Source organism: Oratosquilla oratoria, chromosome 30, assembly GCF_046742065.1.
Source record: "Oratosquilla oratoria isolate Oo_2021 chromosome 30, ASM4674206v1, whole genome shotgun sequence".
NCBI classification, from domain to species: domain Eukaryota; kingdom Metazoa; phylum Arthropoda; class Malacostraca; order Stomatopoda; family Squillidae; genus Oratosquilla; species Oratosquilla oratoria.
In genome coordinates, this window is record NC_134806.1 from 51,051,050 (window position 1) to 51,071,905 (window position 20,856).

Sequence of the window (20,856 nt, forward strand, 5' to 3'; positions counted from 1 at the left end):
ATCTTTTCCTAGTATGTCATTTTTTACGAGGACCACAGTGGAAATAAGTCTTTTGGCTTTCTGTGCCATCCTCGGATGTACAATTATATTTACTATGTATAATACGAGTTTTACCTGTATTGTATTTTATTGTATGTATGATTGAATCCGAATAAAATAAAATTAAATGAAATCAGAACAGGACTGAATAAACCACAGGTTGTGAACGCTCAGATCGTAAGGAGGTGGATTTCTGGATTATGAAACAAAAAACAGATTAGTTACCCCTTGACAGAGCTTATGATTGAAGCATTCATTGCTCTGTTGTGACAAATATTTTCATTAAGTAGGGGTAAACCATGTAAAGACATTTCTAAAAGTGCCTTTGCACATTTGCAAGAATATTTGAAATAGTTTAGACATTGTGTCACGAAAATTGAAAGCAAAGAAGGAGACCACACAGGTAATGAAGATTATCATAGGCGTTTGCCAGACAGAGCCTACATGATTAGATTGATGCCTGGAAGTTGCAGGCCATTATGGTTGTAGCTGACTAGGTGTTGGATACTTTAGAAAGAATGTTGTAGGTAAGTAATGAGATCTAATTAGGTAATGTTCAGCGTTTCAAAAATTGTAGAGGGAGCTGTCTGCAGGGAGGTTAAATTTTGTTTTGGGTTGGGATACTCAAAATTCGAAGAAAGCATTTCAAATAACAATAGCTCAAGAACTAGGTCTAGGAAGTATTTAACAGTATATACTGATGTTTTAGAGCAATTCCAAGTACTAAATAAATTTTTGACAAGTGTAGAATTAAGTATATGTAAAGATGTTTGCTTGTCTTTTTTTCTAATTACCACTGATGTTACTATTGATTTGTGGTACTTATATCTGGGGTTGAAAATTCTCATAATGATAAAAGCAAATTGGTGAGACAGGTAAGAATTGCAGCCTTGAGATTTAACATAATGTAACCTAACCTAATTCTTGGTAACTAAATATGCTTGTCTTAGTGTTTTAAAATCATTGCTGATGTTACTATGAATTTATTGTATTTACCGTAAACATGGGCTAGCAGATGATATAGGAAAAGGTTGCAGACTGGCAAACATCTTTGTGAATACTTAAAATTATGTAGAATCATTACTATACATTATTGTAAAAAATATGTATGGATATGTATAAAATTATCTTGTATCGAATATAAGAAACAAATTAAACAAATACCATTGAAAAATCTATTCTCCATGAGGGAGAGAGAGACTGGGTAGGTTAGATATGGTCTGAATAGGAGAGTACTGTGCTTGCTTTATTGTTTATTTGAACAATGTTGTTGTCATTTCTCTCATTAATCACTGGCTTTGAATGCTTCTCTAAATTGCAATACTTATTTCCCAATGCAGTCCCCAGATGGGGGGGGGTTAGTACAAACAAGTGATTTCCAATTGAAGTGGAACATCTGATTTATTCAAATCAACAGGAAAACTGTTGGGAAAAAAAATTGCCTGTTGGGTGTTTTGCGAATATTAGGATTTATATCCACCTAATTTACCTCAAGTTCATTGTAGACCAGTAAGATAACATCTGAAGTCAGGTATTACATGAGTGCAAATGTTCATTGTGATTTTATTCGTGGTTAGAACCTAATTGGATTGTGGATCCTATTTACCTTGTGTATTTTTTCCACACTGTGCTAAGTAAATGTCTTCACTGACATCCAATAAATGTCAGTAAAACTGATATCCATCATCAGGACATGACAATCAGGAGAAGTATGTAGCAATATCTTTGGGTAGCATGAACTATTGAATGGCCAGAAGTTGTAGTGTCAAAGCAAAAAATATGCCAGGAAAACCTATTCATAACAAGGTCTGTGTTTCTGTCGCAGGATGAAGTTTATGGATTCCCTAGGCACCAAGAACTCAAGTTTAAATGTCCGTAGAGGAAAACTATTGACAGCAGTCATGTGATACATGCTTGTCAGACACTGGCAACATCAGAGGTCTCCAAAGTGGTTGATATTGACCCATGGCAGTCAATGTGAGTATGCAAAGGGGGTCGATAAATACCTAACCTAACATTTTGGAGGGGGTCCTTGCCAACCACCATCTCTTGTTCCACGCACATTTCTAATAATTTCTCTCCCCTTTGATTCCTTCCTGGTATACCACATCTTCCAACTGGAATCCAAACAGAATGCCACAAGACATAGGTAATCCATGTATAAAACCCAATTACATATTTTGCACCTCTATTATATTTTTCTTATACAAAAAAGAAAACTGAACATATAATGTTAAAATAAATTGAGTTGATGACATTAAGATTCTTGATGCTACAGGTTAATTGGATTCCATTGAATGTTGATACCGGCTAAGAATTCCAGTTTTAAAAGTTGTTTCATTCCCATCTCTGATGTTTCCGTGGACACTGACTAGTTGCATCTAGTTTGCTCTTAAACTCATGAATGGTTATTGCACACACTATATATTGTTCAGTTTGTTCCAAGTGTTCACCACTCTATGTGGAAAACTGTTTTTCTCCATATCTCTTCTGTAGCTATGTTATTTTTTTTTTCTTTCCATGTCTTCTTGTCACAACACTGCGCTTGTGGCAGGGTCAGTGGAGGGATTGAGGAAGCTGGTGGCAGAGTTTGGGAGAGTATGTGATAGAAGAAAGCTAAAGATAAATGTGGGTAAAAGTAAGGTGATGAGATGTACAAGGGGTGAAAGTGGCAGTAGACTGGAAGTGAACATTAAGGGAGAGCGACTGGAGGAAGTGGATAGTTTTAGATACTTGGGTGCAAGTGTAGCAGGAAAAGGTGGAGTGAAGGTGGAGGTAGAATGTAGATTGAGAGAAGCGAGTAAATGCCTTGGTGGTTTAAAGAGTGTAATGAGGAATAGACATTTGGGAATGGATGCGAAGAGGAGACTGTATGAAGGAGTGATTGTGCCAACAGCACTGTATGGGGCAGAAACGTGGAACATGAGGGAAGAAGAGAGAAGGAGTTTGAATGTGTTTGAGATGAGGTGTCTGAGAAGTATGGTGGGGGTTACTAGGCTGGATAGAGTGAGAAATGAGGAGGTGAGGAGGAGAACAGGGGTGAAAAAGGATTTGGGAGATAGGGTTGATGAAAGAATATTAGGATGGTTTGGACACATGGAAAGAATGAGTGAAGAAAGACAAGTAAAAGAGGTATGGAAGGCAGATGTGGAGGGAGTGAACATGAGGGGATGTCCTAAGATGAGGTGGATGGATGGGGTGAAGGGGGCTTTGGGGAAGAGGGGAATGTCTGTTGAGGAAGGAAGGGAGAGGACGGAAGACAGAGGTGAGTGGAGAATGGTTGTATATGGATGATGTTGTGACTGCATGAGGAGGAATGGGCAGGGGGGTGGGGGGTGGGGTAGTATGTGTGAGTAAATTTTGATGCAGCCCGAAGGGATTTCTCCCCGTCCTTGCCTTATATGCAAAGGGGGACGGAGAGGGGGGGTCGCCGATTAAATGAAGCGGCCTTGCTGTGGATGTACTGTGTCTTGCGACACTGCTTCTGACCCAGGGCGGTGGGCAGGGTGCAGGGATGACCCGTCATCCAGGAGGTGCTCAGATGAGAGGAAGGGTGGGAGGGGTGTGGAGTGTATTTAGGGATGAAATGGGTGGGAGTGTTTTTATGCCTTCCCCTTTTTGGCTACCTCCCTTGTAAGGGGGAAAAAGCCTTGGTATATGTATGTATGTATATGTCCTCTTGTGTTTCTCTTGTCCCAGTTTAACAAGTCCTGTCTATAGAGTATTTCTGTGCCCTTAATGATTCTGTAGATGGTCAGTAGATCACCTCTCTCTTCTTTGCTCCATAGTTGGTAACTCCAGTTTAGCCAATCTCTCCTCATATGACAAGTTTGCAAGTGCAGGTGTCATTTTTGTGGGTGCTCTCTGGGTTCTTTCTATTTTCATTATATTCTTTTTTGTACTGGTGACCACAATGTCACTGCATATTGTAGTCTAGGCCTTATCAGTGTGACCAATATTTTTCTAATAATTTCTTCATCCAAATATGTAAATGCCTCTTATTGATCTTAGCAAGTTGTAGGATTCTCCGACAAATTTGTTTATCTGTTTATCATAGGACATGTCGTTTGAGATAATTGCACCCAAGTCTTTTTCGGATCTCTCCTTCTTTACCTCCTTGGTTCCAATTTTATATTCTCCTGATATTCTATTTTTACTTTTTCCAAACTCCATTATGCTACACTTGTTAATATTGAAGTCCACTTCCCATTTCTGACTCCAATTCCATATCTTATTCAGGTCTTCCAGTGGTGATTTGCAGTCCTTTTCAGTTTTTACTTTCCTTAATAGTGTGGCGTCATCTGCAAAGAAGCTCATGTAACATTTCACATCATCATCCATGTCATTCACATAAATAGCAAACATTATTGGAGGAAATACAGATCCTTGCAGTACACCACTGATATTCTCTTTCCAACCTGAATATTTTTCTCTGAGCACTACTCTCATCTTTCTACCAATCAGGAAGTCCTCCATCCATTTTAGTAGGTTCCCTTGTTTCCCTCCTATATGTTCCAGTTTTTTTAATGTTTTTTTTTGTGTGGTACTTTGTCAAAAGCTTTTTGTAAGTCCAGGAAGGCACAATCAGCCCATCCATTCCTTTCTTGCACTATGTCTATTAATCTTCAGTAGAAACATATTAAGTTTGTAGTACATGATCTTCCTTGTCTGAACCCAAATTGTCTTGGGTTTATTATATTATTGTCTTCCAGTTGTTTTACCCATCTATTCTTGATGATTTTCTCACAAATTCTGGCTATAGTGCTTGTTAGTGAGACTGGCCTGTAGTTAGTTGGTTCTTTCTTGTTTCCTCCTTTATATATTGGTACAATGTTAACATTTTTCCAGTCTTTTGGTATTTTTCCTTTTTTAAATGAGCAACTTATTATGTTATGTATTTTGCCTGTTAGTTCTTTGTTGATTTAATTTCTATAAAAAGGCTGTCAATATTTCTGTTCTGTTGAATTTGTTGTTTTCGTGAAATTTACAAGATCATTTTGTGACGGATGATAGTTTATAATTAATTTATATACAGGCATTTGATGGAGGGCAATAATTTCAATCTGATGATCTGAATGGGTCATGAGAACTTTTGTGTTAGATAATTTGAGTTATATGACTCCTCCATGAGCTCTAGTGTCTCTGACAGGTCTGTATAAAATGTATTTTTGACTATGTTTTTAGGTAATATGATTCCTCCAGTGAGTCTTAGGGTAATATACATTCGGTATTGGATTGTAATATTGCCAGCAGTTATAACTGGTACATGGATTGGACAGTGGCTCATGTCGGAGTTCATCTGGCGACTATGTGTTTGTTTGCATTGTAGTGAAAGAATAGAAAAGGGTAGTAGCAAACACCATTATAATGACCAGTTTACCATTTGTTGGGAGTTTCCACTATATGAAGTTTGTATGGGTGTGTATTGATATGACCAACTAAGTAATCAGTGACCAATATTAACAGTAGTCAAGTGGTGGTTGTTGGCAAGTAGCATGGATACCTCAAGGTTAGGCATGTTAAGCAGTATTTTGCTAATGGGATACTGGGCTGGGACACTGTAAACGGTGTGGGTATGATGTGCATACATTATATGTTTATGAGGGTAACCAATTCTATTTACAAAGGATTACAAAGGAGGAGCATGCCGATAGGAGACCTTTTGGTCCATAACTAGGTCAGATGCAGAAAAATATAGCTATAAATAAATACAAATAATAGTAATATAAATATTGAATAGATAAAGTTAGGTAAACAAATGTGTGATTAAGTACAAGTTCAATTCACTTGGGGAGCATCTTTGGTAAGATTATTCTTTGGTTATTAAGAATCAAAATCTCAGAAGGAACCAGCAACTTGGGTTCAAGTCACTGGCTCAGCGTCACAGTTGTTCACACAACTAGGATACCACTTTCTTGATACTTGGGGTCTCTTTTCTAGGAGTCATGACCTCTATGTTTCTGATGGGATCCACTGAACTCGCAGAGGCAAAGATGTTCTTACAAAGTGGAGTTCCTCAGGGTTCCATTCTTTGGTCACTTCTATTCATAGTATATATCAATGATATAGACCACAGACTGAAATCTGTTGTCTCCAAATTTGCTGATGATACAAAACTGTGTGGAACGGGAAATGATCACTTAAACTAATGGTCTGAAAAGTGGCTAATGAAATTTAACACAAGTAAATGCAAGGTTATACACATAGGTAAAAATAGCAGTAAGTACGATTACAAGTTATTTGGAAATTCGTTAACAAAAGTGGATAGTGAAAAGGATCTTGGGGTAATTATCAGTAATGATCTCAAATCATCTAAACAGTGTATTTCAGCCTCTGAGAAAGCAAATAAGATTCTAGGACTGATTGCTTGATCTTATGACTTCAACCACAATTGTAAAATGCCATTTCCTTATGGTCACCGACTTTCATTAAAGAAAATGATAGGGAAAAAGTACAACGGCAAGCCACAAAACTGATTCCAAATATCAAAAATAAAACATGTGAAAATCAATTAAAGCATATGAATCTATTTTCCCTAAAAAAGCATAGGCTCAGGTGACTTGATACAGGTCTAAGATTCTAAAGGGAAATGACAACATTAAAAGTGACAATTTTTTCACACTGTTGGTTATTATTTCTCTATTTGTTTACTGTTATTTTTCTGTCCATTTATTATTATTTACTATTTACCTGATTGGGTAACTTTACCTATTTATCTATTTTTTTGTTGTTATTATTATTTATTAATTTATCATCATTATAGTTTTATTTTGCATCCGATAGAGTTATGGACCAAAAGGTCCCTTGTCGGCATGCTTCTCCTTTGTAATCCTTTGAATTTGAAATGGTTTGATGTAGGGGTGGGACTTCGCCAGGGATGTGTTATGTCGCCGTGGCTGTTCAATTTGTAAATGGATGGGGTGGTGCAAGAGGTAAATGCAAAGGTAATGGGCCTGGGATTTGGGAAGGTTAAAGAAAATGAAGAAATTTAGAGGATTAGAGGAGGGATTAAGGAAGATAGTGACGAATTTTGAGGTGTGCTATAGAAGGCACCTACGTGACGTTTTCCGAACCAATGGTTATCCGAGTCGGACCGTACGGAAATGGACGAAGACACGACGCACCGGGACACAATCCCCTCACACAGGACACAGGGTCACAATTCTGTACATTAAAGGTTCATCAGAGGTAACGGCCAGGATACTCTGAGACAATAACAGAGAGGTAGCACATAAACCACGCAACACTTTCCATCAAAACCTAACCAGGGTCAAGGACATGGAAGCACCCACTCAGCAGGTGGGTGTAGTGTACCGCATTGGCTGTTTGGATTGAGGAGAAACGCAGAAGAAACTCGCCACTAGAATTTAAGAGCATAAACGGGCAGTTAAACGGAAAGATGCAGCCTCAGCACTTTATAAACACATGAATGAACTACAGCACAACATTGACTGGGAAGGAGCAACAGTGGTGCACAGAGGCAAGTTGAAAAAAAGGAGATTATTCTTAGAAGCGTGGACGACGAAAGAAGTTAGAGTAAATATGTGCATAGACCTAAATACAATGTACCTGGTCTCTAGAAGCACAATTATAGAATCAACATAAAGTGAGCGAGTACAGGGTGAATAAAGATCACAGTGCAAATGTATAGTCCACTTTTTCACTTTTTGTACAAGTTGCTTTTTATTTTATTTTATTTATTCTTTGTACATGAAAATGTATATAATCCATTATGTACAATTGGGTATATAAGGTTGTGACCAGTTATCCGGTTCTCGTAGCGACTGGAGGAGGTGTCCCGGACTGCTTCAGTAGCCCTGAATACCTCTCCCAGTTCCAACTACGGCCAATATATTTAGCTCTTTGACCACTGTATCTCATCACACCCCTGAAGACAGTCCTAGGACCGAAACATGGGCATTAAACATCCCACTTTGCTAACTTAGAAGAAGGCTTGGCGGGGTGCTTTGTCTTCGTTTTTGTTTGCCGTTAGTACAAAAAGTCATCTGCAAAACTCCCTAAGTGATGTATGCAAGATTTTGACAGCAATGCAAGTAGTGTGCCTCTACATTAAAGGTTGCTTTAATTGGCCTAGTTCTTCATTGTCTCCGATCGCCGCTGCCAAATTCGTAGATAAAAAAGAAGGCGACGTATCAAACGTGTTCAGTGTTTACATTCTCTCATACCAGACATGCAATTACTATAGACAGAAAGTTACAAATTAGTGAACACCGTAATTGAATCTGGAGAAAATTGTGTTGTCATTCTGATTTACGACTAAAATAGACAATGGACGTCAAATTGTCACAATTTTAATTGGAACTCATTTGTAGTAACTGTTCTCTCGGTGAATCCGTTACTCCATAAGATAATCTCAAAAGATTGTTTTGGTACTGGTTGATTGAGGGGCAGGGTTGAGTCTAACCTAACACCTGCCCATGTAGGAATAGGAGAGAAGTATAGAATTTCATCCCAGAACTAGGCAAAAGGCTCTGCCACCCGCTTTATTGGAGGAAAGGTTCTGTTGGTTTGTAATATTGTCAACAGTTGCAGCTGCTACACGGATTGGGCAGTGGCCCGTGTCGTTGAGTTAATCTGGCAGCTGTGTGTTTGTTTACACTAAGTAAACAATGACCAATGTTAACAGTGGTGGTTGTTGGCGAGTAGTGTGTCCACGTAGGTGGGGACCTATTCGAGGGCTGGGATAATGTAATTGGTGTGGATGTCATGTGAACACATCCCATTTTCATGAGTGATTTTAAGAATCTATTTTCCTGGATGTTTTTCAGGTAAAATGTTCTTATAATAAGGATGGCATGTATGAAATGGTTTGGGCACAAAACACCCACAATCCTATTACAAATCTCAAAAAGTTAATGTCAATCTTATGATTACGTTTTTCCAGATTCTATGGGAAAGTTATCCATAGATTCCATGTATTGGTCATACAAGAAAGAAAACCAGATGTGGCATCTAAAGCACAGCTATCTGACGACGAGAGTTTCTAGTGTGACCTATTTTATGCAGTTTTCTCACCGAAATATTACCACATATATCACATGATGACCCACATAGTAGAGAAGCCTTTTCAGTGTGACTTGTGTGTTTCTGCTTTCTCACACCAAGGTGGTGACCCACACAGGAGAGAACCCATTCCAGTGTGAATTGTGTGATTCTGCTTTTTCAATAAAGCGTAATCTCAAACATCACATGATATCCCACACTGGAGAGAAGCCATTCCAGTGTGTCATGTGTGATTCTGCTTTCTCACAAAAGGGTGAACTCAAATATCACATGATGACCCACATAGGAGAGAAGCCATTCCAGTGTGAAATGTGTGATTCTGCTTTCTCACACAAGGGTTATCTCAAACGTCAGATGATGACCAACACAGGAGAGAAACCTTTCCGGTGTGACTTGTGTGATTCTGCTCTCTCGAGAAAGAGTGATCTCAAACGTCACATGCTGACCCACACAGGAGAGAAGCCATTCCAGTGTGGCATGTGTGATTCTGCTTTCTCACAAAAGGGTGATCTCAAATATCACTTGATGACCCACACAGGAGAGAAGCCATTCCAGTGTAACTTGTGTGATTCTGCTTTCTCGAGAAAGGGTTATCTCAAACGTCACATGCTGACCCACACAGGAGAGAAGCCATTTAAGTATGACCTGTGTGATTCCACGTTCTCACACCGTAATATCAAACGTCACATGATGACCCACACAGGAGAGAAACCTTTCCAGTGTGACCTGTGTGATTCTGCTTTCTCGCAAAAGGGTGATCTCAAACGTCACATAATGACCCACACAGGAGAGAAGCCATTTCAGTGTGATTTGTGTGATTCTGCTTTCTTAAAAAATTATGGCCTCAAATATCACATGATGACGCACGCAGGAGAGAAGCCATTCCAGTGTGATATGTGCGATTCTGCTTTCTTACAAGAGGGTGTTCTCAAACGTCACATGATGACCCATACAGGAGAGAAGCCTTTCCAGTGTGACTTGTGTGATTCTGCTTTCTCGAGAAAGGGTCACCTCAAACGTCACATGATGACCCACACAGGAGAGAAGCCATTCCAGTGTGAAATGTGTGATTCTGCTTTTTTACTAAAGCATAATCTCAAACATCACATGATGACCCACACAGGAGATAAACCTTTCCAGTGTGACTTGTGTGATTCTGCTTTCACGAAAAAGGGTGATCTCAAACGTCACAAGATGACACACACAGGAGAGAAGCCATTTCAGTGTAGTTTGTGTGATTCTGCTTTCTCACAAAACTATGGTCTCAAACATCACATGATGGCGCACGCAGGAGAGAAGCCATTCCAGTGTGATGTGTGCGATTCTGCTTTCTTACAAAAGGGTGCTCTCAAACGTCACTTGATGACCCATACAGGAGAGAAGCCATTTCAGTGTGACTTGTGTGATTCCACTTTTTCACGAAAGGGTCACCTCAAACGTCACATGGTGAACCACACAGGAGAGAAGCCTTTCCCGTGTGACTTGTGTGATTCTTCTTTCTCGGAAAAGGGTGATCTCAAACGTCACATGATGACCCACACAGGAGAGAAGCCATTCCAGTGTGATATGTGCGATTCTGCTTTCTTACAAAAGGGTGCTCTCAAACGTCACATGGTGACCCATACAGGAGAGAAGCCATTTCAGTGTGACCTGTGTGATTCAACTTTTTCACGAAAGGGTCACCTCAAACGTCACATGGTGAACCACACAGGAGAGAAGCCTTTCTAGTGTGACGTGTGATTCTGCTTTCTCGCAAAAGGGTGATCTCAAACGTCACATGATGACCCACACATGAGAGAAGCCATTCCAGTGTGACGTGTGTGATTCTGCTTTCTCGGAAAATGGTAAGCTCAAACGTCACCTGATGACCCACACACGAGAGAAGCCATTCCAGTGTGAAATGTGTGATTCTGCTTTCTCGGAAAATGGTAAGCTCAAACGTCACCTGATGACCCACACATGAGAGAAGCCATTCCAGTGTGACATGTGTGATTCTGATTTCTCACCAAAAGTGTGATCTCAAATATCACATGATGACCCACACTGGAGAGAAGCCATTCCAGTGTGACATGTGTGATTCTGCTTTCTCACACAAGGGTTATCTCAAACGTCACATGATGACCCACACAGGAGAGAAGCCATTCCAGTGTGACATGTGTGATTCTGCTTTCTCGGAAAATGGTAAGCTCAAACGTCACATGACCCACACAGGAGAGAAGCCATTCCATTGTGAAATGTGTGATTCTGCTTTCTCGGAAAATGGTAAGCTCAAACGTCACCTTGATGACCCACACATGAGAGAAGCCATTCCAGTGTGACATGTGTGATTCTGCTTTCTCGGAAAATGGTAAGCTCAAACGTCACATGACCCACACAGGAGAGAAGCCATTCCATTGTGAAATGTGTGATTCTGCTTTCTCGGAAAATGGTAAGCTCAAACGTCACCTGATGACCCACACATGAGAGAAGCCATTCCAGTGTGACATGTGTGAGTCTGATTTCTCACAAAAGTGTGATCACATGGTGACCCACACAGGAGAGAACCCATCCCAGTGTGACATGTGTGATTCTGCTTTCTCACACAAGGGTTATCTCAAACGTCACATGATGACCCACACAGGAGAGAAGTCATTCCAGTGTGACTTGTGTGATTCTGCTTTCTCGCAAAAGGATGATCTCAAACGTCATATGATGACCCACACACGAGTGAAGCCATTTCAGTGTGATTCTGCTTTCTCACAAAATGATGGTCTCAAATATCACATGATGACCCATACAGGAGAGAAGCCATTTCAGTGTGACCTGTGTGATACCACTTTTTCACGAAAGGGTCACCTCAAACGTCACATGATGACTTACATAGGAGAGAAGCCTTTCCAGTGTGACTTGTGGGATGAAGCTTTCTGATATAAGGATGATTTGAAATATTACGTGATGACCCACTCCAGAAAAAAGGCCTTCCCAACAGCTTGAAGGAACAATATCCAACAACTTATAATTAACACAGGTGAGAAGACTTTCTTGTATGGCTTGTGCGATGCAGATTTCTCGCGAGATCCTTTCAAATGTCACATGATAACTCGCACGAGATAAGAACTTCAACTTCATTTGGTAATACCGTCACTCCTGATTATATTTATGTTTATAGGTTCTAGGGAACGCTTTTTCTTCGTTTTTGTTTGCCGTTAGACCAAAAAGTCATCTGCAAAACACTCCCTACGTGACGTGCATAAGATTTTGACAGCAAAGCAAGTAGTGTGCCTCTACGGTAAATGTTGCTTTAATTGGCCTAGTTCTTCACTGGTTCCGGTCGCCACTTCCAAATTCGTAGATAGAAAGCGACGTATCAAACATGTTCAGTGTTTACATTCTCTAATGTCAGACATGCAATTACTATAGACATAAGGTTACAAATTAGTGAACGCCGTAATTGAATCTGGAGGAAATTGTGTTGTCATTCTGATTTACGACTAAAATAGACAATGGACGTCAAGTTGTCACAATTTTAATTGGAACTCATTTGTAGTAACTGTTATCACGGTGAATCCGTTACTCCATAAGATAATCTCAAAAGTTTGTTTTGGTACTGGTTGAGGGGCAGGGTTGAGTCTAACCTAACACCTGCCCATGTAGGAATCGGAGAGAAGTATAGAATTTCATCCCAGAACTAGGCAAAAGGCTCTGCCACCTGTTTTATAGGAGGGAAGGGTCTGTTGGTTTGTAATATTGTCAACAGTTGCAGCTGCTACACGGATTGGGCAGTGGCCCGTGTCGTTGAGTTAATCTGGCAGCTGTGTGTTTGTTTACACTAAGTAAACAATGACCAATGTTAACAGTGGTGGTTGTTGGCGAGTAGTGTGTCCACGTAGGTGGGGACCTATTCGAGGGCTGGGATAATGTAATTGGTGTGGGTGTCATGTGAACACATCCCATTTTCATGAGTGATTTTAATAATCTGTTTTCCTGTATGCTTTTTAGGTAAAATATAATAAGGGATGGCATGTATGAAATGGTTTGGGCACAAAACACCCACAGTCCTACTATTACAAATCTCAAAAAGTTAATGTCAGTCTTATTACATTTTTTCCAGATTGTATGGGAAAGTTATCCATAGATTCCATGTATTGGTCATACAAGAAAGAAAACCCGATGTGGCATCTAAAGCACAGCTATCTGACGACGAGTGATTTTAGATATCAAGTGATGACCCATTCGAGGGAGAAACCTCTCTAGTGTGACCTATTTTATGCAGTTCTCTCACAGAAATGTTACCACATATATCACATGACCCACATAGTAGAGAAGCCTTTTCAGTGTGACTTGTGTGTTTCTGCTTTCTCACACCAAGGTGATCTCAAACGTCACATGATGACCCACACAGGAGAGAAGCCATTCCAGAGTGAATTGTGTGATTCTGCTTTTTTCACTAAAGCGTAATCTCAAACATCACATGACCCACACAGGAGAGAAGCCATTCCAGTGTGACATGTGTGATTCGGCTTTCTCGCAAAAGGGTGATCTCAAACGTCACATGATGACCCACACAGGAGAGAAGGCATTTCCGTGTGATTTATGTGATTCTGCTTTCTCACAAAATTATGGTCTCAAATATCACATGATGACCCACACAGGAGAAAAGCCATTCCAGTGTGATATGTGCGATTCTGCTTTCTTACAAAAGGGTGCTCTCAAACGTCACATGATGACCCATACAGGAGAGAAGCCATTTCAGTGTGATCTGTGTGATTCCACTTTTTCACGAAAGGCTCACCTCAAACGTCACATGGTGATCCACACAGGAGAGAAGCCTTTCCAGTGTGACTTGTGTGATTCTGCTTTCTCGGAAAAGCGTGATATCAAACGTCACATGATGACCCACACAGGAGAGAAGCCATTCCAGTGTGAAATGTGTGATTCTGCTTTCTCGGAAAATGGTAAGCTCAAATGTCATATGATGACCCACACAGGAGAGAAGCCATTCCAGTGTGAAATGTGTGATTCTGCCTTTTCACTAAAGCGTAATCTCAAACATCACATGATGACCCACACAGGAGAGAAACCTTTCCAGTGTGACTTGTGTGATTCTGTTTTCACGAGAAAGGGTGATCTCAAACGTCACAAGATGACCCACACAGGAGAGAAGCCATTTCAGTGTAATTTGTGTGATTCTGCTTTCTCACAAAACTATGGTCTCAAATATCACATGATGACGCACGCAGGAGAGAAGCCATTCCAGTGTGATATGTGCGATTCTGCTTTCTTACAAGAGGGTGTTCACAAACGTCACATGATGACCCATACAGGAGAGAAGCCTTTCCAGTGTGACTTGTGTGATTCTGCTTTCTCGAGAAAGGGTCACCTCAAACGTCACATGATAACCCACACAGGAGAGAAGCCATTCCAGTGTGAAATGTGTGATTCTGCTTTTTTACTAAAGCATAATCTCAAACATCACATGATGACCCACACAGGAGAGAAACCTCTCCAGTGTGACTTGTGTGATTCTGCTTTCTCACAAAACTATGGTCTCAAACATCACATGATGACCCACACAAGAAAGAAGCCATTCCAGTGTGATATGTGCGATTCTGCTTTCTTACAAAAGGGTGCTCTCAAACGTCACATGGTAACCCATACCGGAGAGAAGCCATTTCAGTGTGATCTGTGTGATTCCACTTTTTCACGAAAGGGTCACCTCAAACGTCATATGGTGATCCACACAGGAGAGAAGCCATTCCAGTGTGAAATGTGTGATTCTGCTTTCTCGGAAAATGGTAAGCTCAAATGTCATATGATGACCCACACAGGAGAGAAGCCATTCCAGTGTGAAATGTGTGATTCTGCCTTTTCACTAAAGCGTAGTCTCAAACATCACATGATGACCCACACAGGAGAGAAACCTTTCCAGTGTGACTTGTGTGATTCTGCTTTCACGAGAAAGGGTGGTCTCAAACGTCACAAGATGACCCACACAGGAGAGAAGCCATTTCAGTGTAATTTGTGTGATTCTGCTTTCTCACAAAACTATGGTCTCAAATATCACATGATGACGCACGCAGGAGAGAAGCCATTCCAGTGTGATATGTGCGATTCTGCTTTCTTACAAAAGGGTGCTCTCAAACGGCACTTGGTGACCCATACAGGAGAGAAGCCATTTCAGTGTGACTTGTGTGATTCCACTTTTTCACGAAAGGAACGCCTCAAACGCCACATGGTGATCCACACAGGAGAGAAGCCTTTCCAGTGTGACGTGTGATTCTTCTTTCTCGGAAAAGGGTGATCTCAAACGTCACATGACCCACACAGGAGAGAAGCCATTCCAGTGTGAAATGTGTGATTCTGCTTTCTCGGAAAATGGTAAGCTCAAACGTCACCTGATGACCCACACCTGAGAGAAGCCATTCCAGTGTGACATGTGTGATTCTGATTTCTCAGCAATAGTGTGATCTCAAATATCACATGATGACCCACACAGGAGAGAAGCCTTTCCAGTGTGACATGTGTGATTCTGCTTTCTTACACAAGGGTTATCTCAAACGTCACATGATGACCCACACAGAAGAGAAACTTTTCCAGTGTGACTTGTGTGATTGTGCTTTCTCGCAAAAGGGTGATCTCAAACGTCACATGATGACCCACACACGAGAGAAGCCATTTCAGTGTGATCATGTGTGATTCTTCTTTCTCGGAAAATGGTAAGCTCAAACGTCACATGACCCACACAGGAGAGAAGCCATTCCAGTGTGACATGTGTGGTTCTTCTTTCTCGGAAAATGGTAAGCTCAAACGTCACCTGATGACCCACACCTGAGAGAAGCCATTCCAGTGTGACATGTGTGATTCTGATTTCTCACAAAAGTGTGATCTCAAATATCACATGGTGACCCACACAGGAAAGAAGCCATTCCAGTGTGACATGTGTGATTCTGCTCTCTCACACAAGGGTTATCTCAAACGTCACATGATGACCCACACAGGAAAGAAACTTTTCCAGTGTGACTTGTGTGATTCTGCTTTCTCGCAAAAGGGTGATCTCAAATATCACATGATGACCCACACACGAGTGAAGCCATTTCAGTGTGATTCTGCTTTCTCACAAAATGATGGTCTCAAATATCACATGATGACCCATACAGGAGAGAAGCCATTTCAGTGTGACCTGTGTGATACCACTTTTTCACGAAAGGGTCACCTCAAACGTCACATGTTGATCCACACAGGAGAGAAGCCTTTCCAGTGTGACTTGTGTGATTCTGCTTTCTCGGAAAAGGGTCACCTCAAACGTCACATGATGACTCACACAGGAGAGAAGCCTTTCCAGTGTGACTTGTGGGATGAAGCTTTCTGGTATAAGGGTTTGAAATATCACGTGATGACCCACTCCAGAAAAAAGGCCTTCCCAACAGCTTGAAGGAGCAGTATCCAACAACTTATAATAATCAACACAGGTGAGAAGACTTTCTTGTATGGCTTGTGCGATGCAGATTTCTCGCGAGATGCTTTCAAATGTCACATGATAACTCACACGAGATAAGAACTTCAAGTTCATTGGGTAATACCGTCACTCCTGATTCTATTATGTTTATGGGTTCTAGGGAACGCTTTGTCTTCGTTTTTGTTTGCCGTTAGCCCAAATTGTCATCTGCAAAACATGCCCTACGTGACGTGCATAAGATTTTGACAGCAAAGCAAGTAGTGTGCCTCTACGTTAAATGTTGCTTTAATTGGCCTAGTTCTTCACTGGTTCCGATCGCCACTGCCAAATTCGTAGATAGAAGGCAACGTATCAAACACAAGAACAAGCACAAGCACCATGTTCAATACCTTGATGTTCCTTCTACCATAAAGCCAGTCACCCCTGTTCCTGAGCCAAATGTCACCATGGAATTTAGTTCCGATTCCGAATCTATCGACATGACTGATACAGCTGAGTGTGGTGCATACAGGCCAGAAGAGAACGACCAACCGGTGTCTTTGACCCAAGACGAACTCGATGACCTGACACGAGACCTGAACCTTTCCAAGGGGTCTGCCCAGCCACTGGGTTCTCGTCCTCGAGAGAAACGTCTACTGGCATCAGGAGCATTCTATTGGTATCGGGACCACGAGAGAGAATTGAGAAAATTCTCCACGTTTGATGAAACATCTTTACTGGTGTACTGTAATAATATTGCTGACCTGATTGAATTATTTGGTCTGAAGCATGATGCTATGGAAAAGAGACTTTTCATTGACTCATCAAACAGAAGTCTCAAGGCAGTTCTTCTGAATAAGGGAAATAAGTTTTTTATCGATCCCTGTCGGGCACTCAGTTGAAATGAAAGAACCCCAACAAAAACATGGAACGTCTGTCGTCTGCCCTGAACTACCAGGAACATAAATGGTTGATCTGTGGAGATCTTAAAGTTGTTGGACTCATCCTAGGACTTCAAGGTGGTTGCACAAAAGACCCATGTTTTCTGTGCATATGGGATAGCCGTGCTGATGACCAGCATTATGTCAGACAATAGTGGCCATCAAGACAAGGACTAAAACCTGGGTCACACTACTACGTTCTGTCCCACTCACTGGTTGAACCAAGATATTGCTTCCATCCTTCCACATCAAACTCGGTCTCATGAAGAACTTTGTAAAGGCATTGAACAGGGAAGGTAGAGGACTTACTTTCCTCCATCAGAAGTTTCAACGAAAAAGCACGGAGAAACTCAAGGCAGGTATAATTGATGGTCCTCAAATAAGGGAACTCGTCAAGGACACTAGTTTTGATGATGCACTGAATCTTTCTGAACTCTCTGCTTGGTTGTCTCTTAAGTCAGTCATTGCAAATTTCCTTAGCAACCACAGAAATTCCCAGTATCAGAAAGTAATGGATGAGTTAATGGGAAATTTAAACCAATTTAGATAGATAGACTTTATTTGGTAATAAATCAATGTACATGAAGTGCAAATAATGACACGAACACAGTTCGAAATAATAAATGTAAATTGCCGAGGATAACAAAAAGCATGAACGCTTATTTCCATTGTGGTCCTCATCAGGTAATTTTTCTACATTAAGTCACACGGACAAACATACATAGGTGGTTGAGGGGACCAGAGACACTCATGAGTAATACCAGTCAGTACACATATGATACATAAACATTGTTATAGTTTTGCTAATATTACTGAAATGTTTGTACACATAGGAACATTGAGTCCAAATATTTGAGCACCATCCAAAAGGAACATTGCATTAAGCAAAGGAACAACAAAAAAATGTTAAACTGTAACAAAACAGTATGAGTGAGTACTATATCGGAGTAGTACCATTAATAATATACTGCATTTTTCTACATCTGTATCAACATGTATGAGTACTATATCAGAGTAGGACCATTAATGATATACTACAATATTCTACATCTGTAACAACATGTAGTTATAGCGAATCCTACACTGCAGCTAGGGTCACCTATTAATTAAATCTAACATTTTACCTGAATCTCAGGACGGAGTGGGCAATTACTATGAGTAGTACATTATAACCTGAAGCACCAGAGGTAGGGTACAGGGGACCAGTACTCGAATGAGTAAAACAACAAGGAGAATGAGGAAAAAGGTCAGATCATAACTGTTCTCGGAACCTACCTGAGACATATGCCATATTATGACTGGCAAAACAAAGGTGGAAACCAATTTGTAAACATCAATCATTGTTATGCTGAACTAAACTTCTGAAAAAAGGGGGGGAGGGGAGGTCAGAAACAGTTATGAGTGAACGCAGATATGGATGGTATTACTCATGGAATCAGGTATCCCTTGCTAAGCTAGTACACAAAATCAAGGCTGTTCTCTGTCCATAGCTGAGACATATAGTAACCCTTGACTTTTTTCTTGAAGGTAACCTTGCTATTTGTCTTCTTAATGGACACAGGTAGTGAGTTCCATAGTTGAGCACCTGTGAAGTGAAAACTGTTTTTGGTGAAGGGACCTGCATTAGGTACAATAAGAGACTCTTGACTGTTCCGGGTTCAGTTCTCAGCCGATAATGTAAAATTACAGCTCACATATGAGGGAGCAGAATTATGAATGACATTGTAAACCTGGTTTAGTTTCAGCTGCTGGACACGATATTTTACTGGTAACATTCCTACCTTGCTAAATTCTTCAATACCAATATGACTACGTTGAGGTAGGTTTAGTATGAATCTAATTATCTTATTCTGTGTAACCTGTAGCCGGGACTGGTTTTTTCTGCTCAGACTACTGTACCAAGAGCTACAAGCGTAATCAAAGTGATGTTGTAACAGGGCTGAGACCAGAAGCTTCTTTGTTTCCAGATAAAAATTTCTGGCTTTTCTGTACAAAAATTTGACTTTATGTGAACACTTGGAAACAATCTTATCTGTTATAGCATTCCCTGAGAGGGACTGATCTAAGGGTATTCCAAGATAGGTTACCTCTTGTTTTGACTCCAAGACATTAACCCCACATCTGACCTGTACATCGCTGCGTTTCCTGAGGTTGGGTTTGGATGCGAAGACAATACTTTCCGTTTTACCGAGGTGTAAGGACAGCCTATTATCTATGAGCCAGTCCTGGACCGATGACAGTTCGACACTCAGTTTGGTGCGCGCATGTCAGGGAAAATGCACTTCCTCCGGTCTCATCTGAACTATTTTCCAGAGAATTGTGGAGACTTCAGTGAAGAACAGGGTTAGAGCTTTCACAAAGGTATCAGTGTTATGGAAGAACTCTATCAATGTCGATGGGATGTAAATTTTCTGGCCGACTACCGCTGCTGCCTGAAGAGGGACGTGTAGTCTGCTCAGCACAAAGTGAATTCCCTAAAGAGACCATTCATCCATGAGTAGCCTCCTTAGTTCATTATGCTCTTCTTGTTATCTATTCAAAATATTGTGTAAGCCTTCTGTGAATAAATCAGTAATATCAATATTGTGTTTCATTTGGAAACTTTCTGGGAAGCATCCTCTTCAGTACGGACCTTAAATCTCGCGGGCAGCAGCCGCTGCCAGCCGTACGACGTGTAATAATACTAGCATCATAGAATATAGTTACTGCTTATATCGATCGTTCTCTCTTTCACCAGTGAATTTTGAAAACCATACAAAATGTGACTAGAGGCAGTTTAGAGAGAATGTCAAAACCCAGGGGCAACTACAATAAATATAATCAAGACGCCGATATGGCAGCCTTGCATATCCACTTGCTCCTCATGCCGCCTACGTATGCGGCACGGTATGGAAGGGGTCGCTGAATGATCATTTTGGTCCCAGTGCCTGGCCGTCGGCCAAAAACTCGTATATCAACCGTATGGAAGGGGTTAATAAGTTTATTTGGCATTGAATCAATATACATGAAGTGCAGATAATTTAAAGAACACATAGTTTGAAATGACAATTACAATTGCCTTGTAGAGTTGCAAGAATATTGGAAATTATTTGGACATTTTGTGAGACGATAAAGTTTCACGAAGGTTGTAAGGCAACGAAGGAGACCATACAGGTAATGAGAAAAATATATTGTAGGAGTTCGCCAGATAGCTAGAGCCTACATAGTTAGACCCTGGATGTTGCAGGTCGTTATGGTTGTAGCTGAGTATTGGATATTTTAGAAAGAATGATTTATGTCATTAGTGAGATCAAATTAGATATTGCTCGGCTGAAAGAAGCCCAGCTTTTCAAAACTTGTAGAGGGTCTGGCTGTAGTGGGGTTAAACTTTGTTTTGGGTTGGGATACTCAAAATATAAAGCATTTCAATTAACAATAGCCCTTGAAGAACTAGGAAGT

The 20,856-nt window shown here is 40.7% G+C and overlaps 1 protein-coding gene across 3 annotated transcripts; it reads left to right on the forward strand.

Annotated features, from left to right (window-relative positions):
- The first annotated feature begins 4 nt into the window (after positions 1 to 4).
- On the forward strand, positions 5 to 20,063 carry LOC143041197 (uncharacterized). 3 transcript variants are annotated; one of them, XM_076213037.1, is made up of 3 exons: positions 5 to 566; positions 1,865 to 2,016; positions 13,154 to 15,319. In XM_076213037.1, the coding sequence occupies exon 3, from the start codon at positions 13,514 to 13,516 to the stop codon at positions 15,317 to 15,319; it is 1,806 nt and encodes a 601-aa protein (XP_076069152.1). In that variant the 5' UTR covers positions 5 to 566; positions 1,865 to 2,016; positions 13,154 to 13,513. The 3 variants fall into 3 exon arrangements, 1 of the variants encoding a protein (XP_076069152.1); XR_012967798.1 differs by lacking the exon at positions 13,154 to 15,319 and adding an exon at positions 8,945 to 9,046 and having other exon boundaries at positions 10 to 566; XR_012967797.1 differs by lacking the exon at positions 13,154 to 15,319 and adding an exon at positions 19,732 to 20,063 and having other exon boundaries at positions 203 to 566.
- The last annotated feature ends 793 nt before the right edge of the window (positions 20,064 to 20,856 follow it).

Bases quoted from the DNA above. Each gene is read 5' to 3' on its own strand.
- LOC143041197 (XM_076213037.1), top strand. From the start codon at position 13,514: ATGACCCACACAGGAGAGAAGCCATTCCAGTGTGACATGTGTGATTCG.